The sequence below is a fragment of the Nuphar pumila genome, chromosome 9 (assembly GCF_984573655.1).
Source record: "Nuphar pumila chromosome 9, dmNupPumi1.hap1.1, whole genome shotgun sequence".
NCBI classification, from domain to species: Eukaryota; Viridiplantae; Streptophyta; class Magnoliopsida; order Nymphaeales; family Nymphaeaceae; genus Nuphar; species Nuphar pumila.
This window is the reverse complement of record NC_143257.1, coordinates 32,045,880-32,071,632: the sequence shown is the minus strand read 5'-3', so window position 1 is coordinate 32,071,632 and position 25,753 is coordinate 32,045,880. Positions and strand designations below refer to the sequence as shown.

The 25,753-nt window shown below is 36.1% G+C and overlaps 1 protein-coding gene across 1 annotated transcript in view; it reads left to right on the top strand.

Annotated features, from left to right (window-relative positions):
* The window catches only part of SAMC1 (S-adenosylmethionine carrier 1), a 205,286-nt gene extending 191,299 nt beyond the window's left edge, over positions 1-13,987 (top strand). Inside the window, exons 11-13 of the mRNA XM_090017641.1 lie at positions 13,244-13,305; positions 13,384-13,464; positions 13,587-13,987. Of these exons, the coding sequence (XP_089873767.1) occupies positions 13,244-13,305; positions 13,384-13,464; positions 13,587-13,721 (278 nt within the window). The 3' untranslated portion in view covers positions 13,722-13,987. The remainder of the gene's footprint in view (positions 1-13,243; positions 13,306-13,383; positions 13,465-13,586) is intronic.
* Positions 13,988-25,753: the final 11,766 nt, after the last annotated feature.

Sequence of the window (25,753 nt, the reverse complement as noted above, 5' to 3'; positions counted from 1 at the left end):
GATCATCAAACTCGAATATAAGTATGCCCAACCGGAACAGAAAACAAAATTTTTCAATCTCCAACCTGAAGGGATCATGACTTGAGCATCCAAAAAAAAATTTAGAACCCATTCTATTCTCGATAGACTACCTAACAACTCTCATGATCCATGTGGCATGTGTTACAGCTGAAGACAGTAATTTAATTGTATGGACTTTAGCAGCTTGAGACTTCCGAGCTTCCTTCGTGGGTCGAAATGGATGGGGTGCAGATGGAAATGAAACAGTGAGGCTCGACTTTTTCCACAGAAATCACACCCCCAAGTTAAACAACAAAGATCCAATCACAAACTAAAGTTTGTGCCACTACAACCTTAATCACACACGTCAAGTATTGAAAGATACAACCCCTGAGTTTACCGATTTTAGCCAGCCAAATAGCTACTTGCAGCTACTGGGATTTAATGGAAAATGGGCCCTAATACCCGATAAAATTTTGGGCTCGAGGCCGATGAAGGATGATTAGTTATATGCATACTAACGATAAAACAGGTATGAACCTTTTCCACTATCAAGCAAAACCAAAGAGTCAGAATTCCCAAACTTGAAGTTAAAAAAAAAAAGATTAGTGTCAGTGCAAGTCCAGGGCAGACAATCAAATGTGAGAAATCAAAATATCGACAGGCAATCAAAATGATCAAAATCTTATAGTAATAGATGCAAAAAAAATAGGAAATAGTGATGCTATGTCAATGTAGAAAAGGGAAATATCAATACGATTTGATCCTCATGTGCAAAAACAGCTACAGAACAGCCATTTAGGTCAATTGCCAATATTTTTCCTAATTGATGCCTCTGTTTTTTTTTTCTTCTTCTTGGATGGGTGTGACGGACGTGATAACCAAGTATCAGAACCTCCAATGAGCAACGGTTGCTCAATTTCCAAGAATATAGATCGCAACACGCTAAGTTGATTTTCTGTAGTGGAGGGCATAAACTTATGTACAGGATGGAAGAATGACTCCATGACTCTGAACTGGATGCTGAAGATATGGCTGATGCGATGATGCAGAGCCCAGTTCCACAGAAATTTATGAACCATCTGTAGCATTATCATTGTGATATACATTGCTTTACCACAGGATGCTTAAAACTATATTGGATTTTTTTCCTCTTTCAAACTAAGAGTGAGCCAATGAAAGACTCAGAAGCCAAATTATAATGTCCAAGATATTTAGCAAATTACACAATTGTTGATATGAACCTATGTTATGGTGAATGACAATGCCATGAATATAATCCTATTTGAGATAACATCTTTGAAACCGTAGAATATAAAATCAATAGAACAAAGGATATCTTCTCCATCACAACTTGTAAAAGCGTGATCTCAGGAAATACTATTTGCCAAGAAATGAATTAGTAGATTCAAGTCGCCATCTGCAGAAATGCAACTCAGAAAATACAAATTGCTATAATGGATCAACGATCCCAGATCTCCAATCGCAGAAATATAAGAAAGCCATGGGTAAAAAAAAATGATCAGACTCCATGAATATTTAATAAAACCAAATGCAGTAAAATGATTGAAACATTATCCAATACTATTAGCCGACTGATTAGAAGGTAATCAAAACCAGGAGATAAAAGGGGGTACCGTGAATGAACTCCAAAACACACTCACACAATACCATTGATTAAAAAAAAAAGAGTCCGATGTGAATCGGGAATGCAAACACATTATGATGATCAAAAATCCCCAAGACAAAAAAAAAATGAAATCCAAAATTCAAGATACGATCAAGATAAAAACAGGAATTCGCCATGAAGTGGGAATCGGAATGCACATGAGAGATCTAAAGCATGAATGGGAAATCAGATAAGAAAATAAGAAAGTCGAGTATGAACGGATGTTTGATCAAAGAACCAAAGAAAATTCAATAATATAAAAGGGAGATGTTGGAACGGATGTTCCCTTGCTGTTGCACGTACGCAGATCAATTCTGCGTGGGTGCCTTGATTAAAGGAAAACCAGAAAACAAGATGAAAGAAGAAAACCAGAAAGAGAAAAAGAAAATAGAAAGAAATTAACAAGAAATTTGGGGAAAGCAACAGGGAAGAACGGTATTCACCGAAACTCTGCTATAGCAGCAAACTACAGATACGATTTTAAAAAGGAGAAATGATTTGTTGGAATTGGATGTTCCCTTTGATGTTGTCGTATGTAAGTCGATTTTGCTATACGCAGATCGCCATTACAAGAGGGCTTGTTTATCAGAAATCGAAGAATAACTCAGAAATTCGCAAAAACAGGAAGAAAGAAAAAGGAAATAACAATAAAAGAAATTGATAAAGGAAAAAGGAACAGAAGGATGCTTACTGTGAACTTGAAGCAATGAGGGGAAATGGTTCCTTGTGTTTCTGCTGGATAGAATTCCTTCCAAACGATTAAGCCGGAGGGAAGATGAGTGAAAAGAGAAAGAGAGGTGATCCTACGCCGAAGAGGGGAAAGCCAGAGTGGAAGAAAGCGTAAATGGAGGGGTGGGGAATGGATGGGAAAGAGGAGGCCTGCGGTTTCTGTTTTATAACAGAAGGCCATTAGGCCTTCTTCGCATTTGATCCTTGATATTTTTTTAAAATTTCCAGATTGATGCTTCTTGAAAGTAAGTCTTTTCAAAAGGGTGGTTTTCACTAAGAAGAATAAAAAAAAGGGTTTTCTATTTATTTATTTATTTTGTATTTTTCTTTTCTATTTCTATTTCTATTTTTATTTTTTTGCTCTTTTCTTCGTTTTCTATATTTATTTGGTGTTTTTGATGTAAAAACTCTGAACACTAAAGGGTTTTAAACTAATTTTGCGAAATATTTATAAAAAAGTGTTTTCTGAGAATTCGGGTCTGAATTTTGGATTTTTTTTCAGAAAACGGATTCGGATCCAGGTTTTGAGAAAATATTCGAGTTTTTAACCTCGAACCGAGAAATATAGAGCTGTGGATCCAAACGGATACCGGACAAACGGTCTGAGCCTTTCAAAAGTTATTTTGGTAATTTTGAGAATTTGGTTTGAAAATTGGATAACGAAGCTCAGATTTGGATTCTGATATTGGATCCGGATCTGAAATCGAGTTAGACATATAAAATGAATTTAATTTCAGTAAAATCTGAGAAATAAACTGGAATTTAAATTTAAAACTGACTCAATTACTCAGAAAATGAAGGTCAGGGGCAAAAAGGAGATATTTATACAATTTTGAAAAATTTGGGGTGTTCACAACGCCCTTTCCCAACTTAATAAAAAGAAACGTAAACCCTAGGTAGGGTTTACGTATCCCCTCTTGAAATCCTTTACTCGTTTTTTTTTAAGGCATGTCCCTTTTTTTGTGCTTTCATTTTAACGCACCAACGGGTGCAGGTTTGGTTCGACCAAACCCATGACCCGCGACCCACATATAGTTGGGTCCACGCCTTTGGGCCTATTCAGATCCATCCGCGGATCCGGATCTTTTTTATTTTAAAAATACTAATATTTAAAATTCTGAAGAAGGATCCAACTTGAATTATTATGGATCCAAATTATGTTATCCTGAATTCCACGTAACTATGATGGATCCAGGATTCGTTTTGTTCATAAATCCATATAAGAGATTCTGGATCTAAGGATCCGAAGTTTTCATCGTACCTAATTTGGAACCATGGATCTAGTTTAAACTTCATGGATCCACTCCATTTGCCTTGGATCCAATAACAAATTTGATCATGATATTGAGGATCCAATACCAGAGATCCGATCCATTTGACCGAAATCTATAATTAAATATCAAATTTAATGTTCGTGATTCGATATCTAAGATCCAAATGCAATATCAAAGATCCGAACAGGATATTATGGATCAGATATTGAAGATTCAAACACAATATCCAAGATCTAAATATGAATAAACAATTAAAACAACAAAAATATCCTTGTACCAGCTTAAGGACATAAATTTCAAGTTTATTTATCTGATAAAATTCATGGTTATTGCAGCGAATATTGAGAAATAAAGCTTTTTTTGATAAAAAGAGAAAAAAATAGTGTAATTAATACTTTCTCCTATATGTCCCTTCTATAGTGTGGGAATCTTGGATTGCAGTTTTGGGGAATCGTGAAGATACTAAGACTCTATGTGCAATTGTGCTCCTGAACCCAACTAGGTGGTTCACCACCCGGACACGGTTTTAGGGAGATTTTGTCACTTTGCCTGAGGGTGGTGTGTAGACACAGCAGTTGTTATTGGTATACCAAGAAAGTGGCATTAGTAGATGTTGATTTCCTTAGTGTCCCGACATTAGATATTGATTTTTAATGTTTCGATGGATGGTGTTGATTTCTGATATCGATCGAGGGCCAAGTGTGAGACCTGGTAATAAAATACAAATTATGTGTTAAACTACAACTAGGAACTTAACTTGAACTCAGGAATTTGTTGTACCCATTTTTTAGTATCCGCGGGTTTAATGAAAAGTAGAACTAAAATTGTGTGCATTTAATAGGGACATGCATACAAAAGAAAACTTTGATAATAACCTAATAAGTTATTCATGCATGTGCATTAATTCCATGCATATTCTTATTCTGCATTAGATCATACATCTTTACTTGTTTTGTTACGTGTGATATATTGTTGTTGCAGGATTATTGTTCTTAAATGCAAGAATGGTTATTTGGATTATGAAATAGTTGTAGTATATTTCTTTAAAAATATTGCATGAATTTGATTTATACTTTTCTTGTCTATTTGAATTGTTAGAGGAATTCGTGCACAGGATCTATGATTCTGACATCGTATATTTATTGTTTTCACAGCCTTTGATGCCCAGTGATGAGATAGGCTTCTGTTGAGAGCTACGAGGACCGCATGACTACCTGACGACTTACTTTGGGACAGAGTAGCTCTAGATTTAGTTGTACTTATCTTTCCTTTACTTATTGTTCCTGAACTTTATTAATTGATGAATAAAGTAATTTTGGTTTGGATGTCTCTGGGTTTGTTTTCACAATTATTTTAAAAAATAAAATAAAATAAAAATTTTTTCACTTTTCCACGAGTATGAGTTGGGGTCATTACATTGAAGATCCCTAGCCAACTATCGAGTTAGAAGCCCAAAATGACAATTGGATTATCACACAAAATGATCAGTTCACATGAGATGATTAATACATATTCACTATGTAAGATGGGTGCTTTTGTACCCTTGAAGCACTTGTGTCAACACGACTGGGTGCAGCAACCGACAGGGTTGGGTACGGGTTAACAAGTGTCAGGCATGGTCAACCCTACACCAAACCATTTTCGTCCAATTTTTTATTTGGTCAACTTTGACCAAGTCCAAAATTGTCCAAATTTGGAAAACAAAAAAAACGTAAAGAAACTTATTTGAGACTGTATATGTACATACGGGTCCAAATCTGGACCCGTATCTTTGTACTCTTACATGATAGATAATATCGGGTCTGGACTGAAGAATCACAGACCCGATTCAATCTGTATTAAGTATATAACAAGGAATATAGGGCACGATCTCTTATTGAGAATCATGCTACTCATTGTTGCCTCTTTTTTCTTCTCTCCCTTTCTGCAATCTGAACCGGACACACATGTGCGTAATTTCTGATATGGTATCAAAGCAAGTCGAGGTCTAACGATCAGATCGAGTTTCTCTTCCCTCTCATTTCCTGCTCAGCGTGATTTTTGTTCTAAATCAGATTTTATCCTTCTCATTTCCTGAAAATCGATTTGATCATATTGGGTCAAATTAGTTTTTCATCTTTTAGTCATTCACTCTTCTCAGCGTCAACTTGAATCAAATCGTGTCTGATCAGATTTGTTATCCTCTTTATTTCCCTAAAATCTCTTATTTCTCAAAATCATTTCAGGTCACGTTAGCCTGATTTTCCCTTTCTTTCAAAGTGGCAAATCAAATCTGATCATATCATATCATATTTGATTCCTTTGAATTTTGATCGCCACTTTTTCTCTTCCCTGACGTCGGATCTGATCATTTCAGATCAGACCTTATCGTTTGAAGGTAGATTGAATTAAATCTGATTACGACAAATCAAGTTTTCCTTTTAACGTCAAAATTGAATCTGATCATATCAGATCAGTTTTTGCATTTTTTAAATCTTGATCACTCTTCAGCTCTTGTTTTAGATCTGATATTTTCAGCAAGTTTTCATATCATATTTGCAATCGTTCCAAATCACGTTTCTACAGAGTATTTCTGAGTAACTGTAACAAGACTATCCGCGCAAAAAAAAAAAGAAGCCTCGGACAAATCTGTGTTGCTCGGCCATTGAATTGTTGAACAACTGAACAAAGTTTTCTCATCCTTTTCTTGGATTCCCCATCACTTCCATCCAATTTTCTTGGTCAACTCATATCTGAGAAATTGAATAACTCTAATTACTTGACTTGGAAGAGGCAAATTTTGCCTTTTATTCGTAGTTTGGACCTCTCTGGTCACCTCGATGGAACGATTCATGCACCATCTGAGTTCATCCTGCTGGAAGAGCGAGACGATAAAGGGGAAGTTTCTAACAAACTCGTTCGCAATCCAGAGTTTACAACATGAAAAAGAAAAGATCAGGTTGTTGTGGCTTACATTACCTCTACACTCTCTCAAGAGGTATTAGTGGTCATTCCAGATGAATGTTCAGCTAGAGAACTGTGGCAGATACTAGCACAGACCTATTCACAGATCTCAGAGGCTAGGATTCTGCATTTAAAGAAAGAGTTTCAGCTCTTGAAGAAAGATAATTTATCGGTTACTAAATACATGTACAAAGTCAAGAGCATCACAGACCAACTAGCTATGGTGGGTTGTGTAATTCCTGATAAAGAGAAAGTTCAACCGGCGTTGAATGGTCTTGGATCTGACTATCACATGTTGGTCACCTCTCTTCTATGCCTTCCTTCATTGCCTAATTTTGATGATCTGCCCGCAAAACTACTGCAGTATGAAGTCACTATTAGAGGTGAGGAGTTGGCTCTAAATTCTAGCAATCATGAGGTTCTTGTCACAGGCATGGTGGCAGAACGAGGACGTAGAGGCTTTCGAGGTGGGCGTAGACAGGGAAGAGGTAATCAAGGAGATCATGGATTACTTCCCACGCCTAACATGTCACCAAACTCATTCCCAGGGAACCAATCTTCTAGACATATACCAACATGTTTTCAGTGCAATAAAAAGGGACACATTAAGGCAAATTGCTGGCATAATCCGCAAAACAAAGGCAGATTGAATGGTGTTGGGCCTTTCACTAGAGGAGAAGCAAGGGATGAAAAGGAGAATGTGAAAAATCTCTTGATTTCTGCTCTTTCCGAGTTGAGCTTCAAGTAGACTGATCCGGGGACTTGGTATATTGACTCTGGAGTTGTGGCAAATATGACAGGTGATGTTGGTAAGATTTCACAACCCATCCCATATCATAGTAAATTTAGTATTAAAACTAGAGATGGTGCCCTCCACCCTATCTCTCATGTTGAAAATATTTCTCTTCCACTCCCCAATTCTTCACTTCGTTTATCTGATGTTTATCATTCACCTAGTATTGTTAAAAATATTGTTTCTATTTCTAAACTTGTCGATGATACTAATTCTTTCGTCGAATTTACTTCTTTTGTATGTATCAAGGATCTTCTCACGAAGAAGACGCTCGTTGAAGGAAAACGACATGGAAATATGTATGTCCTCAAGGAGTCTTCTTTTGTTCGTACTGCTCCAATAAATCCACAGCCAGTTCAGCCAGTGTCATTCAAAGATTGTTTTAGTCTGTCTCAGTGTAATAAGACAGAAATTTGGCATCGTCGTTTGGGTCATTGTAATCGTTCATTCATTGAGAAACTTGTGTCTAGTGGACTTGTTCCACAGTCTAATTTGAGTAGAGTCTGATATTTCTTTTTGTTCCAGTTGCCATTTATGTAAGAGTCATGTTCTTCAATTTCACTTAATAAATCAAAAAGCTTATGTACCTTTTGAAATTGTTTATTCTGATGTTTGGGAACCTGCCCCGCAATCTTCTTTATCGGGCAACTGCTATTATGTCACTTTTATCGATAGTTATTCCAGATATACTTGGATCTATTTTATGAAACACAAATCTGAAGTATTCAAGCTTTTTCGCTCATTTTGTGCCTTAGTTTATAATCAATTCTCATCGCAAATTCAACATTTCCAATATAACGGTAAGGGAGAGTATCTATCAAAGGAATTTACTAAATTTCTCCAGGATAATGGAATAAGTCATCGAATATCTTGTCCACACACACCGCAACAAAATGATGTGCCAGAAAGAAAACACCAGCACATTATAGAAAGTGCATTGAGCATGATACATGACATTGATGTTCCTTTAAGCCTGTGGACGGAAGCTTTTCATTCTGCCGTGTACGTCATAAATCGACTGCTAATGAAATTGCTTGTGAATTAATCTCCTTATTTTACACTCTTTGGGACTCACCCTGATTATAATGAATTGTGAGTGTTTGGATGTATATGCTATGTTCATATTGACAGTTCCCAACATGACAAGTTTCAGAACAAGACATGCAAGTGTAAGTTCGTTGGATATGCTGATCAATACAGAGGTTATCACTGCTACGACCCCACTACTAATAGCATTAGAGTTTCACGAAATGTTGTGTTTGATGAAACTCATACTAAGAACTCAGGAAGGGTAGAAGAACACAACGTGAATGATGTAGGTTATCAGTCGTGGCTCGCTGCTGAGGTGTTCGATCAAATGGCTACGCATGATGCTTCCTCATGTCATACACTATCGACTGAACGGAATAAACCCGATGTGCACCCATAAAGGGAAGAGTCGTCAAATACGCAGGATACTATACCTACAGTTTCAGATATTACAAAGTTCCAAGGGGCTGTCTATGTACGATGAAATAAAGACAATGCTCAGCGGACTGATGTGCAGCCCAGAAGGCCTGAGAGGATTCGTCATCCTATTGAAAGATGGGTTAGTTATAACAAGTTCTCTACAGATTTACAGTTGTTCATCTCCCAAATTAAAAAGCAGGATGAACCTATTAGTTTTTCACAAGCATCTATGTCACTCAAATGGATTGAAGCCATGAATGAGGAAATGAAAGCCTTACATGAGTGTGGAACTTAGGAGATTGTTCCTAGACCATCAGACAAAAATGTTGTAGGGTCCTAATGGGTCTATAAAATAAAGTATAAACCTGATGGATCTATTGAATGCTACAAGGCGAGGTTGGTGGCAAAAGGTTTTACTCAAGAATATGGGCAAGGTTATGATGAGACTTTTAGCCTTGTGGTTAAGATGGGAACTATTCGATTAATTTTGTCTTTGTCGGTTCAGTATGGATGGACTCTTAGTAAGCTTGATGTCAAAAATGCTTTTTTGCATGGTAGTATGAAAGAAGAGGTGTATATGGAGCAACCGTCTGGTTATGCAGAATATAGCCCCAGCACACATATTTGCAAACTACGAAGAGCCATCTATAGGTTAAAGCAGGCTTTTCGTTCATGGTTTGACAGCTTTTCCCGTGAAGTTCAGCGATATGGTTTCATTTGTTCTCATCTCGATCATTCATTGTTTATTTTCTGCGATTATTAGGTACGTACCTTGATTCTTATATACGTGGATGATATTATTATTACTGGAAACTCCGCTGAACACATAGAAGCTACCAAGGCCTTACTGAGTCGACAGTTTAAGATGAAAGATTTGGGAGTCTTGCGTTATTTCTTGGGAGTTGAAGTGGATAGACAGAATGGATCTCTTTCATTAACTCAACACAAATATACCTTGGATTTATTGGATAAGGCAGGTATGACAGATTGTAAACCGCTATCACTCCTAGTGTATTAAATCATAAGCTCAGTGCTCACGATGGGGAATCATACAAAGACTCCAGGCAATATCGTAGTCTCGTGGGTATGCTTCAATACCTCACCTTCACCAGACCAAACATTGTGTATGCAGTGAATCAAGTGTCACAATTCATGCATGACCCACGAACAGAGCATATGAATGTTGTTAAGAGAATCCTTCGATATTTAAAAGAAACTCTTGGAGACGGTCTAGTTTATCATCGATCCAAGTCCAAAGGGGAGCGACATCGATTGGATGTATACACAGATGCAGATTGGGCTGGAGATCCAGATGACAGGCGATCGGTTTCTGGATATTGTGTTTTTCTTGACGGAAACTTGATAGCATGGAGTAGCAGGAAACAACGTGCAGTTGCACATTCCAGTACAGAAGCTGAGTACCGATCTATGGAGGCTGCTACAGCAGAGGCTACATGGCTAAGACATCTTTTGACTGAGATCGGAGAATCTATTATGCCCACCAATCTTTTTTGTGATAATCAGAGTGCCATACAAATTGCCTTCAGCCCCATTCATCACAGTCGTACCAAGCATATAGAGATTGATCAACACTTCATTCGGCAAAAGATCGAAAATAGAGAAGTTGAACCAGCCTATGTTCCCACGGCTGATTAAGTGGCAGATTTGTTTACTAAGGGCCTTTCCAACATTCACTTTTGGTTTTTGAAGAACAAGTTGTCCATGGTACAAAACCATGCACAACTTGAGGGAGACTATCGAGACAATATATGTACATACGGGTCCAGATATGGACCCGTATCTTTGTACTCTTACATGATAGATAATATCGGGTCTGGACTGAAGAATCACAAACCCTATCCAATCTATATTAAGTATATAACAAGGAATATAGGGCACGATCTCTTATTGAGAATCATGCTACTCATTGCTACCTCTTTTTTCTTCTCCCTTTTTGCAATCTGAACCGGACACACAGGTGCGTGATTTCTGACAACTTATAGTTGTGTGTGTGTGCACGCGCATGTGTGTGTCTATAGTTGTTTGTACATGCAATCTAATAGGAAACACCATTTTTTCTCAAATTTTCCATTTTTTTTTTTGTTAATTTAACCTCAAATGTGAGCTATATAGTTTCTTTAGTATAAAACAACCTAAGTTGATTTTTTAAGTGCCTTAAAAATCAATGGCCCACAATGTACCAAAATTTCATGATTCATAGCATCTTATCATTTTATTGAAAAAATTATCCATAGTGTGATGCCTAGCAAACAAATCATGCTAAACACACCTATGACGTCAGATTCAGTGGAGAACTTACACCCATGATTTTCCAACTAGATTGTTCACACAGTAGTAGTAGTGTGTGTGTGTGTGTGTGTGTGTGTGTGCACCCAAGTTTTTTGAAATTTCCATGTCGCACTCTTCGCACCCCCACCTATGTGACATGGGGAGCGGCCAATTCAAATTATTCTTAAGTGAACTTCAAGCCAGACTGAAGCAATACTCAGAAGACCACTAAACATTGTGTTTGAAACACAAATAAAAATCTCCAGAAATAAATCCTTCCCAAAAAAGCATGGGCCTTGCATTTTTGGTTGTATCAAACACTGGGGTAAAACATTTCAGAAAAACTTTATCTTTTTATCCTCAAAAAACAAGAAAAGCTAGTTGGACCCCCAGGGGTCCGACTGAAAATCTAGAAAAAGTTTCTACTAACCCTACCTTTGACACATTTGCTTCCTCCTATGTTGGACACTGACACAGGTGTCAGTGTCAGACACAGGACGAAGTATTGAACACGGCGAGTCTTAAAAAACTAGACACTTGAACATGGGTATATATATAAGAGAAAAAGAGCTATTTAAGGAATTATGCAAACAAAACCATAAAATATAAAATGTACCATCCTTTCTCATTTGTAATATGATCCTTGATGATTTACACAAATGTCAATGACATAACATGAACATGTAATATTGTAAGCACAAAAACAAATCATCAAGACTAATCAACAACCACACTTCTACGGCAAAATATAGAGTAACAAAAACATATACTCTCACTTCCTTGTTTAACAAGGAAGTGTCCACAAAGCTAGACGCCCGTGTCCATGATGCATGAAACATGTCACTCATATGGACACTCGCTGGTCACGGAATGTCCAAACACATTTTAAGGTGTGGGAAACTCGACATGCATGTCCAAAATTTTGGACACTTTTAATTTTAAAAACAGCATGTCAGTGCCATGTCCAGGAGTGTCGATGTCAGTGTCGGGAAGTGTCCAACACCAAGACTTCAGCCTGGGTGAAGTGTCCATGTAACATAGGCTTCATCCCATCCCCTCTCCTCCCACAAACTGCAACCCCTCTCCTTGCCCACTGCAGTGACGATGCTCCAGCGTGGATGAGGTTTCGGCGAGCTTCCGGTAGTAATCTCTCTCTCTCTCTCTCTCTCTCTCTCTCTCTCTCTTTGTGGTGAGTCTGAAGAATGGGGATGGAGGCAAGTGGATACCCTAATCTTATAGGTACCAGATGCCTAGGAAGTAGTAGCTCCACTGCCAGTGTTGTATGGGATGACCTGTTTGTTTGAAAAAAAAAATCTTTTTTTTTGTGATATGTTTTTGCTTGCTTCATGGACTTCTTCCACATGGGGTTTGTTGGTGTTGATTTTTTTTTATAAATTATATTGCTTTCATGAGTTCGATTCAACCACAGCTCCGCATGTGATGCTTTGAGTAATGTTTTTTTTTGTTTTTATGGTATTTTGTATGATATTTCATTAGGTAGCTTATCCTAAAGTAAGATTTTGTCGAGTATTTAGCATTTGAGTTTTAAGTAGTGCGAATCTTCATTAGGATGCCTGGTTTCGTATGCAGACAAATATAAAATAAAATTTTCAGGTTTTTTTTACCTACCATTTCAATCAAACACAGGATAAAAAGTTTCTGAAAACCTTTTATCCTGAAAAAAGTTAATCCAGAGTTACTTATCCTGGATCCTTTGTCCATGATTTTCTGTCTCTGCTGTCAAATGAACCCTAATTGCTGAATGGCATACTTATGGGTCCGACCCAGTGGAATTGGTATGCAGGGTTTCACTACTAAAATCTGATGGATTTTGTAGTGAAACCCTTTTGTGTGTATATGCCTGCATGTGTTGATTGACATGAAGGTGTGATTTCAAACCAGACTGATGCAATATTCATAGGACCACTGAACATTATTTGATGAATAGCGTATTTATAGGTCCAATACAGTGGAATTAATATGCCAGGGGAATTTAATAGCTAAAATCTGATGGAATTTTGTAATATCGAGAGCTTTGGATGTATGTAGTGATTCCAATTTCTGTTGATTGTTATGTTCTCTTACCTGCATTTGCAGGTGCAATCACTGGAGCAGTAACTACTCCCCTTGATGTGATAAAAACCAGACTAATGGTTCAGGTATATCATATCTGCCTTTGAGAATATAAAATTAGGTGGTTTCAGATCGCTGATGTTCTTCCTATGTGCAAATGCCAGGGTTCGTCCAGCCAATACAAAGGCATGATTGACTGTGTTCAGACTATTGTAAGGGAAGAAGGACCATCTGCTCTCTTGAAGGTTTCGTGGCTTACCACATCAAAATCTCTCTCTCTCTCTCTCTCTCTCTCTCTCTCTCTCTCTCTCTCTAGTATGATCTCAAAATCAATTATTGCAATAATATAACAATCTTTTGCTGATAGGGAATTGGGCCTAGAGTTCTATGGATCGGTATAGGTGGCTCAATATTTTTTGGTGTTTTGGAGAGGACAAAGTATCTTCTATCGCAACAATCAAATGCCAAGAGTCGAAACACAAAGATCTCAAAGCATGAGTGACTATATCGAGATATTCCATCTGGGATTCGCCAGCAGGAGTTGCATTCCACTGGTTCTCCTGGCTCATCCAGTTTCCGGTTATTGTAGGAGCATGCTACCCTTGTTGATGCTGGTCCAGCCAACAGAGTGTTTTTTCTCTGCAGCTTCTCTGAGGTTTGATAGAAGCAGATAATATTCACTGTTAGATGAGATACACTCTGAATTGTTAAGCCATCTACGATGTATAATTGCTAAACAGTAGATTCATGAGGCTGATTTTTTTCCTCTGATGCTATAAGTAACTGCCCTCATAACATGGTTATCAAACTGTGGGGATGCATGTTTCATCCTCGAATTACTGGAAGAGTCCTGTTCTTGGAGGTAATTGAAATCTGGCTGGTGACACATGAACCCTATTGTGGTGTTGCACAATGAGGTATCCTCTTTTCCTGTTCTTGGAGATAACTGAAATCCGGTTGAAAAACAGGAACTTCCATTGGGGTGTTTGCACAATTTGATGATCCTCTTTTCATTAGGGGGAATGCCCTGGCAAATATGGAAGCAGAGAAAACGGTTTGGTTAGTTTCTGTCAGTGTTTTATATCCAGTGATAATCTCTCGCCCAAATGATAGTGATTTCTCATCAGCTCCATTAACTCGCGTCAAAGAAAACAGGAGAATAAAGCATAAGAGAATAACCCTCATTTGTGGTGGCAAATCGGAGTCGTCTCATTTGTGCCAGAAATGGAATCCAAGTGTGGTTCCGAGTCACAGAGTCACACGATTCCAAATGTGATTTGGAATTGTTTCTAGTGGCAAAGCAAATGTGCCCATGGTGTTATTCACTTTTTTTTTTATTGGCAAGCTGGGTTTAGACAAACCCCTACCAGTTCATTACAAGGATACAACCAACAGTATGCAAATTCGCACCCAATTGGTAAGGCATGGCCATGTACGTCTGGCTTAGTCAGCGAACTTGGCTGTTTATCTTTCCATGATCTATTACACCCTGCAACAGCTGAGTCAGCCAATCTTATAACAAGATAATTATAAGATTTATTCACCTGATACACTCTTGAATCTAAACTGCTACAATAGATCAAGAGCACCTGCGTCAATTAATCTTGGTTTTTGGATAATGGACTAGCTCTGCTGTACCTCTTTCGTAGATTTTTGTACGAAAATTTGTTGGAATTTAGCTCAAAACTATTCTTAAGTTTTCTTTATTTTTATTTTTTCTTAAGTTTGTGGGTAATGGGTTATTTATAAAAGTTTAGTCCCACATCGAAGGTTGTTGAGAAAACTCTTGTTCTTAGATAGAGGGGTAGTGTCTTAAAGGGCAAGGCCCTTATGGCCATTAGATCTTGGGCTTGTGCATCACTTGGACCTTGAACCTTTAGTACTTGGGATGAATTTCATCTCCAAGTTAGTCAAGGTTGGAATTGGCCTTGTCAAGGCTATTTTTGTTCATGTATTAGCGCTCCTCTTTGCATAACATTTGAGCCTTTATAGTGGGCCGTTTTAGCAGTCAAAACTCTTTATTTTTGCACGTTTGGACCCATTAAAGGCCCTTTATGGGTGACCTTGGGTTGGGGGCTATATAAATTTCAACCCTCTCATTTTGCTCTCTCCTCTCCACGAGCTCTGTTGTCTTTCTTTTTTTGAGTTTTTTGCGATTTCAGTTTGGATCTCTATGTAGGATCCAAATTCGGTTACTATTTGGATTTTTATCCAGGATCTAAATCTTATTATTGTTTGGATCATTATTTAGGATCTAGGTTTGCTTATTGTTTGGATCCATATCTAGATCTAATTTAGATCTAAATCTAGTTTAGATTCAGATTCAGATCCAGTTGGTATTCGAATTCGGATTTAGTTTCGATTCAAATCTAGTTGTTTGGATCTAGATTCAGTTGCTATTTAGATCCAGATTCAGCTGCTATCTAGACCTGGTTGCTATTTTGATCTATTACTTTGCAGTTTAGATCTATACCTATATTCAAACTCAAGATCCATACCCAATTCAACCTTAGATCTTTCCATCCTAATCAAGAGGTTGTTTAAGGTGATTCACTTTGAGGTTATCATTTTCACCCAATGCATGGCGTGGATCAACTTTTTGCGAGTAGGCAAAAGCTCAATTGTGTCTCGGGAGCATAGTTGCACGAGTACCCATTGCACCAAGGACTTGATCCTAAGTGGAGCAACTATCACTTGAAAGACAACACGTTTATGTGTGCCTCTGAGCTCACTGGTTCAATCTGAGTTGCCTGACCCACTAATTAAGGTAAAGATAAAATTTTCAATAAATTTCAAGTGATAGTACTGCAAATGGTGACTATAAAGTTTGAAAACCAAGAGTTGTCTAAGCTGTCCCAGTTTGATAATACCAATTTCAAGTGATGGTAACACAAGGTACTCATCTTCTTCATGATTGCTAAAGTGGTGTACGTGCTCACAGAGGACTATCCAAAGGAACGAGAGGACAAAACTGGTACTGCAAACCACAGGAGACTAAAGTAGAAGTAGGATAACTTTGTGTGTTGCAGACACATAATGAATGCACTCTTCGATACCCTGTTAGACCTCTACTCAGAAGTTAGCACTGCAAAGAAATTGTGGGAAGCCCTTGGAAGCAAGTACAAAGCAAAGAATGCACAAAATCGTAAGTTTTTGGTTAATAAGTATATGGATTTCAAATTCTTTGATGATAAGCCGTTGCTGCGTCATGTCTATGAGATGCAGATCTTGGCTAATCAGATCAAGTTTGAGGGTAAGAATATTGATGAATCATTTCAAGTGGCTGCAATCATTAGTAGATTGCCCTCATCTTGAAAAGATTTTCGAAGTGAACTGAAACATAAGAATGAAGAGTTTATCTTAGAACTTCCTCAACACCTTAGAATTGAGGAGGAAGCTCGATCTCAAGATAAAAAAGTTGAAGTAAAAGAAGTTTTTGCTAAGGTAAATATAGTTGAACGCAAACCAAAGTTAAAACTTGGACTTAGGAACAAGAACAAAAAGTCTAAGTACTTTGCTAAGAAGAAAAATAATGTTTTTTGTTATACTTGTAGAAAATCGGGTCACTATGCAAGAGAATGTTGACATAGAAAGAAATTTCAAGGCAATAAAGCTAGTAAATTCGATGAAGGCCCGATGGCTATAGTTAGTGAGATATTTATGATTAATTTGGATAAAGGGTGGTACATGGATTCTAGATCAATGATCCACTTATGCAATGATAGAAGTACATTCAAAACATACAAAATTGTGAGGGAGACCATATGATTTATATGGGTGATATACATGAAGTTAAGACTCATGGAAAAGGGAGTGTGAAACTTTACTTCACCTCCAAGAAATGTTTAACCCTCCAAAATGTGTATCATGTACCTATCATCACGAAAAATCTTGTATTTGTCTATTTACTTACAACTCATAGTTTCAAAGTTGTAGGCAAAGGCTATGCCACCAATGAACTGTTCAAACTTACTTTGAGTGAGAAAATTGATTCTTCTTCTGTTTATTTGCTTGACTCATATGATTTGTAGTATGCTAGATTAAGACATGTTAATTATAAATCTTTTGAGAAGCATGAGTAACTTACAAATTATTTCTAAATGTAAATCTGAATATGTTAGAAAATGTGATGTCTAAATTATTAGATTTAATACACAGTGGTGTATGTGATTTGAAAAATACTCCAAGTCATGGGGGTAATAATTATTATTGATGATTTCACAAAATATGCTTATGAACTCAAAAGATGAATCATTTGAAAAAAATTAAGATTTTCAAAGCTGAGGTAGAAAGCTTTTGTAATTACAAAATAAAGTCTTTTAGATATGATAGAGGTGGTAAAAATCTTTCGAATGAGTTTATTGAATATTTGTGAAATTCATCGAATGCATAGACAAAATAAAGGTCAAGAAAAAAAAGTTTGCAAACTGTTAAGGTCATTGTATGGTTTAAAACAATCATATAAAAAATGACATGAGAAATTTATGAAGTAATCATTTTATATGGTTTTAGAATTCATGGCTTTGATAAATGCATATATAGCAAAGTAGAAAATAATCATGTTTTAATTATTTGTCTCTATGTGGATGATATGTTAATCATGAGTAATAATGTAGAATGCATAAATAATACCAAAAGATTTTTTTCTTCTAAAATTGACATGAAAGATATGGGTTTAGCTTATGTTAAACTTGTTATTAAGTTGATTAGATAAGAGAATGGTTATGCATTAACTCAATCCCACAAAATTGAGAAAATAATCATTATGATTGTAAGCATGTTGCTACTCTGATTTATCCTAGTGTTAAGCTATCGATTAACGCTAGAAGAAACATTTCTCAATTGAAGTATGCAAGTATTATTAACAGTCTCATCTATACTATAAATGAAACTAGACCAGACATAACTTTCAGCATGAGCAAGTTGAGTTGATATATGGGTAATCCATGACAAGAGCATTAAGATGCAATATATTGAATCCTGTAGTACTTGAGAGAAACTCTATACTATGAAATATTCTATGAAAGAGAACTCGTTGTACTTGAAGGGTACAATGATGCAAACTGGAATTCTGATTCCAATGAGTCATTATCCATAATTGGTTAGATTTTTAACCTTGGATCTAGAAAAATTGCTTGGGGATTCAAGAAACAAACTATAATAACCCATTCTATAATGAAAGCAAAATTGATATCACTACCATCAGCTAGTATAGAAGTTAAGTGACTAAAGAATCTCCTAATAGAGATACCATTAAGAGATAAGTCAATAACCTCGATAGCTATGCATTGCGATAGTCAAACAGTTATATATAAAGCAGAAAGTAATATTTATGGTGAAAAATCTTGATATATCAGCCTAAATCATAATTATGTGAATAGTTTACTTAAGCAAGGAGTAATCTCAATTGAATACGTGAAATCTTGTCAAAACTTAGTGGATTCGTTGACAAAAGAACTTTCTCTAGATATCATATTTAAGCATCGAAGGAAATGAGGTTAAAATCTATAAAAGCAATTATCGTTGACAAAAACCCAACCACATGATAAGGGTCAAACCATGTCGAGTGGTTCAATTCGAAGAACAGGTCTCTGAGTGATTGGATCGAGTACTTAATTATTTTCTCATTCCTGATGTCAAGTGCTCAAAACTTATATAAGGAGGTTGAGTTCGAATTGAACTCTTAATAAGATTCATAGGCTTTACGGTTGGGATGTTTCAAAAAGGTTTACACCTTTGATGGACTTACCTATATGAGTGTGAAGGTGGGGGTCGCCTTCTATAAGACTTGAACTTTTGTCTCTAGAGCACTCACGAAACTGAGATACAACACAGAATCCTTAATATGCAGTTTCTATATATTGGTAGACACACTATGACCACCTGAAGTGAAAGTGTGTGTTGTGGTGTCTGGAAGGTCAACTTGGATTCTCAATTCAAAACTAACACTATTGACATCCGAGACCAAATAAAACTAAGTAACACTAATGTGGGGGTTCAAACCCAAAAGGTACATTCACTTATGCACTAAATCTTCGTGAACAACCTCTTCAGTCCTCTTCTATTGTTTTGAACCACATGGGGGATTGTTAAAATTTAGCTCAAAACTATCCCTAAGTTTTTTCTCTAGTTTCTATTTTTTCCTAAGTTTGTGGGTAATGGATTCTCTACAAAAGTTTAGTCCGACATTGAAGGTTATTGAGAAAACTCTTGTCCTTATATATAGAGAGGGGTGGTACCTTAAAGTGCAAGGCTCTCAAAGGCATTAGATCTTGGGCTTGTGCATCACTTTATTCTTGGACCTTGGACCATAGATCTTAGATCTTGATCTTGACTTTTGACCCTTGACTTTTGACCTTGGATTTGAATTTGGATCTTGGGCTTTGGGTTAGAGGTTTGACTTATCTTTTTAGTGCTTGGGACAGATACAATCCCCAAATTTGAAATTGACCATTGACCAAGCCTTAAAATTGTCATTGACTTTGCATTAAACATATTTGGATCTTATTCGGATCTGTTAGACCATGCCCAACGTGTTTTCATGAGACTGTAATGGTCTTAACGGTCTAGAAATCGCCCTTGATTGATTGTTGACTTTTGACTCGATCAAGGTCAGAATTGACCTTGCTAAGGTCATTTTTGTCTTTGTATTGGTACCCCTCTTTGTATAACGTCTGAGCCTTTATGGCTAGCCCTTTTATCCAGACAAGGCCCTTTATTGCTAGATGTTTGGACCCATTAAAAGCCCTTCATGGGTGGCCTTGAGCTGGGGCCTATATAAACCACATCCCTCTCCCATTCTTCTTATCTCCTCTCCACGAGTTTTGCTCTCTCCCTCTCCCAAGAGCTCTGTTCTCTTCCCTTTTTGGGGTTTTTTGAGATTCAAGTTTGGATCCCTATCCAAGATCCAGATTCGGTTATTGTTCGAATCCTTATCCAGGATCCAAATCTTATTATTTTTTTAAACCCTATCTAAGATCCAGATTTGCTTACTATTCAGATCTAGATTCAATTTAAGTCCAAATCCAAATCCAATTTTGATCCAAATCCAGTTTGGATCTAGATCCAGTTCAAATCCAGTTTGGATCAAATTTTATTTTAGATCCAAGATCCAGTTGGTGTTTGAATCCAGATCCTATTTAGATCTAGATCTAGTTATTTTTTGGATCTAAATTCAGTTGCTATCAAGATCCAGATTCAACTGCTATCCAGACCCGATTGTTGTTTTGATCCATTACTTTGTAGTTTGGATCTATACTTATATCCAAACTCAAGATCCATACCTAATTCAACCCTAGATCTTTCCATCCTAATCAAGAGGCTGCCAAGGTGGTTCCTGTGGAGGTTATCATTCTCACCCAGTGCATGGTGTGGACCAACTTTTCGCCAGTAGGCAAAAGCTTAGTTGTATCTTGGGAGCATAGTTGCACGAGTACCCATTGCATCGAGGACTTGATCCTAAGTGAGACAATTATCGCTTGAAAGACATGTTTATGCGTGCCTTCGAGCTCACTGGTTCAATCTCAGTTGCCTGACTTACTAATTAAGGTAATTTTTTCAACAAAAATGACCATACTATATGACAAAAATGATGTATTTTCTAAAAAAAACTCACAATTTATCAAAATCAGCCTGATGACCAAAGCTATAAATGTTGAACATTAAAATAACTATTTTAACCTTCGCATGTGCAAACCTCGAGGATATGCAGATTTTTTCTGTGATAGATTTTACTATTGATTTTTTATCCAGAAATTAAAGGATTCTAGAGAAACAAAGAAAAGAACAAAGAAACTAGATAGAAATACTTTTCCAATGACATCTGAATCGTTGGAAAATGATGAACGAGTGCTAATATATATCCCCGACGACCTTCCAAAAAAAAAGATGAACATGTGTGGTTGCACCAAGTCCAGTTATTCTATATTATTTTTTGGTCACCTGCACAGAAAATTTAAAAAACAATAAAAAAGGGTAGATAAATCGACATGTTGGCTTTTCAATGCCACCAAGATCGCCTTGATCTGATAAATGGTTTGAGAGAAATGCCCTCTGAAAGATAGACTTTTCGATTGTATTGTACCCTTTGACTAAAAGGTAGATTCACATGATTTTTTTTGCAGACCTCACAAAGTCCACATAAAATATAGGCAAAAAATGACCAACATTTGTGAGGATGAGAAAGTCTGCATATATTTAGAAAATGATTGCATTGTATGACAAAAATGATGTGTTTCCAAAAATGCTCCACAATTTACCAAATCTGCCAAATGGACAATTTTGTAAGTTCTCACTTTTTTTGGATGCTTTTACTCCTCACAATTGTGAATTTTTTTTTTTGCGGGTCACGACATTGAAAGTAGATGGACCTACAAAACTCATCAACAAAATCACATATGAGGTTGTGATATTCCAAAAAAGATTGCAAAATTCCAAAACACTTGCAAAAATTGTGACGAGTATTGCAAGGCACATTGCGAAAATTCTTTAAGTGTTGCGAAAGTCCATACCTTGCAAAATTCCAAACGAGTATCGCAGGGGTATTGCAATTTTTTTTTTCTTACGAAATTTCATTCTATATAAATGACACTTCATTTTTTTAGCCCATTATTTACATCCGGATGCCTTATTTTCATAAGCATAGGGTTCTTTTGGTCCCCAATTTTTTTAGTGATATTTTGATGATATTTTGATGACATTCAAGCTTTGCAAAAATCTTTTATCAATGGTGGTTTATCATCAACGGTTCACCGACGGTGGTAAACCTCGAAAGCATGAGCGGTACTTCATCGACGGTGAGTTTTTTTGGTAAACTTCATCGATGGTCAGTTTTTTTTTTATAAAAGCATGGGTGACACTTCATCGATGGTGAAATTTTTAGTAAAAGCATCGACAGTGAGAAGATCAGCAACACTTCATCGATGGTGAGTTATTTCGATAAAAGCATCGACAGTGAAAAGATTGGTGACACTTCATCTATGGTGAGTTTTATCGATAAAAGCATCAGCGATGAGATCTTATGGTATGGGTGGGATAGAAAACCAAAGTCTGCGAGTTGTTCATAAGTGTTGCATTCTCATCATAGAGAACATGAAGGATGATGATACATAAGGCATCCTCTCTAACAAACTGTGACAGTCAAAAAGATGTGTTGGACACTGATGATGTAGATTCGTTCACATGGTATGGGTGGGATAAAAAAATCAGAAGAACAACACATAATGTAGAATCAACAATAGTATACTGTGTTTTCTCCTTATCAAAGATGCAGTGCAATTTGACATTCTTAAGGTCGAAGAGATGAAGGTACCTCTACACATACTCTATTTTTCTCCATCAAAGAGGCAGTGAAAAGCAATATTCTTGTGAAGAAATGAATGAATGCAATGTATGAGCAACTCCATTTTATGAAAGAATATAATGAATAAAAAATGTATGAATAACTTCATTTTGTGAAAAAATGGAATGAATGCAATGTATGAGCGACTTTATTTTGTGAAAGAATGAAATGAATGTGATGTATGAGCAACTTTCTTTTGTGAAAGAATGGAATGAATGCAATGTATATGCATCTTCATTTTATGAAAGAATAAAATGAATGCAATGTATGAGTGACTTCATTTTATGAAAAAATGAAATGAATGCAATGTATGAGCAACTTCATTTTATAAAAGAATGACGCTTGACATTCTGATGACATTCAGGCAAATTAAATGTATGATCAACTTTATTTTTTGAAAGAAATAAATAAATGCAAATTATATAAGCGTCTTCATTTGTGAAAGAATATAATGAATGCAATGTATGAGCGACTTCATTTTGTGAAAAAATTGGATGAATGCAAAATATACGAGCGATTTTATTTTGTGAAAGAATGGAATGAATGAAATATATGATCAATTTTATTTTGTGAAAGAATATAATGAATGCAAAATGTACGAGCAGTTTTATTTTGTAAAATAATTGAATAAATGTAATGTGTGAGCGACTTCATTTTGTGAAAGAATAAAATAACTGCAATGTACGAGCAACTTCACTTTGTGAAAGAATGAAATGAATGAAAAATGTATGAGCGACTTCATTTTGTGAAAGAATTGAATGAATGAAATATATGAGCAACTTTATTTTGTAAAAGAATGAAATGAATGTTATGTATTTGCAACTTCATTTTGTAAAAGAATAGAATGAATGCAATGTATGAGTTACTTTATTTTGTGAAAGAATGAAATAAATGCAATGCATGAGCGACTTTATTTTGTAAAAGAACAAGTCACATGTATACATGCGGATTTTCTATACAAATTCACATGCATATATGTGAATTTCTTTAAAATATGTGAATTTTTTACTTATGCTATATTTTTGCTTTAAATTTTATTGTTACAGAACAGATCTGCTTGTTTAACAATTTAACAATACATACAAACAGAACTGAAATTTACAACTAAAATTCATTCACAAACATAACAAAACAACTACAAATTTTGTCAACCTTATATGCAAAATTATATCCAAGTTTTTAAATACAACGATGAATGAACTTTACATCCAAATATTATTTAAGTTTTTATTTATTCTATCAAAATTACATCCACATAGGGCATCCAGATACAAATAAGGGGTTGAGGATCATAAGAACTCTAGGGTTGTGAAAATAGGCATCTAGAGGCAAATAAGGGATTGAGAAACAAAACTTCATTTATATAAAATAAAATTTTACAAGAAAAAGGAATTTTGCAATACCCATGCGATACTCATTTGAAATTTTGCAAGGTGCAGACTTTCACATGTTTTTCATAATTTTACAATACCTCTTGCGATACTCTTTTGGAATTTCGCAAGGTATGGACTTACACAACACTAAAAGAATTTTTGTAATATGCTTTGCGATACTCGGCACAAGTTTTACAAGTGTTTTGAAAATTTTCAATCTTTTTTGGAATATCACAACCTCAGACGTGATTTTGTTGACGAGTTTCATAAGTCCGTCTACTTTTATCATTGTGACCGGCAAAAATCAAAAATTTGCAGCTACGAGGGGTAAAAGCGTTCAAAAAAGTGAGAACCTACAAAATTGTCCATTTGATAGATTTGGTAAATTGTAGGACATTTTTTCAAATGAATCATTCTTGTCATACAATATGGTCATTTTTCTGCATATATTTTATGCAAGGACGAGGAAGTATGCATATATTTTATACATGGATGAGGAAGTTCACGTATTTTGTTTTTTCGTGGATGAAGAAGTCTGTATATTTTTTGTGCATGGATGAGGAAGCCCACATATATTTTATGCAAAGATGAGGAAGTCCACATATTTTATGCATGGATGAGAAAGTTCGCATATATTTTATGTAAGGATGAGGAAGTCCACATATATTTTATGCGAAGATAAGGAAGGTTGTATATATTTGATGTGAGGATGAGGAAGTCTACATATATTTTGAGAACTTCCTCATCCTTGCAAATATTGATTATTTTTTGTCTATATTTTATGCATTGCATTTATTTCAGTCAAAGGGTGCGATACAGTCGAAAAGTCGTGTGAATCTACCTTTTAGTCAAAGGGTGCGATATAGTCGAAAAGTCTATCTTCTAGAGGACTTTTCTCTCAAATCGCTTATCAGATCAAGAAGATCTTGGTAGTGTTGAAAAACTAATGCATCGATCTGTCGGCCCTTTTTATTGTTTTTCTGGAATAATTGGGCTTGGTAGAACTACGCCTATTCATCTTCTTTTTCGGAACGTTGTCAAGGATGTATCTCAACACACTTTCATTGTTTTTCAACTATTTTTGGAAACATGTTTTTGTCTAGTTTTTTTGTTCTTTTATGTGCTTTTTCAAAATCCTTTAATTTCTGGGTCAAACTGTCATAGAGAAAATTCACATATCCTCGAAAAGTCTACATATGTGAAGGTTAAAATAATCTTTTTAAGACTCAACATTTACGATTTTGGTCATCAGGCAAATTTTGGCAAATAGTGGATTTTTTTTAAAAAACATGTCATTTTTGTCATAAGGTATAATCATTTTCTATTTTTTTGTCGTATTTCAGGGTCCACATTTTGAAGATCTTAAATGTATCTGCCTAATGGGGGCTATGATTGCTATGGAGAAGCAACCATTGTGGTCTGACACAGTTATAGGGATAATCTCTTGGAGTTAGGATAGACATCTAACCATTTGGAAGTAACGAAGGCACGATCTATTTTGCTGGCTTTGAAATTGAACCCCTTTTGATTATTGTGCTAAGTAAATGCAATTGAATTATTAGAAATTGCCATTACTCCACAAGGATCCAATGCATCGTTGAGTTCCCTAGCTCTCAAGTTCTGGAATCAACTAACATATTTCTCCTATTGAGTCATGTTCCAATCTCCAATAGCCAGCCAAGGATAGTCTACCACATGCCGCACTTGAAATGTATGCTCAATGTATGAATTTTGAGTGTATATCACAGTGAATACCAGTATGCCACCTTTGGTATCAGCCATAATAGGAAGCAATGTTGGTTGTGTATTCTCATTCCCAGT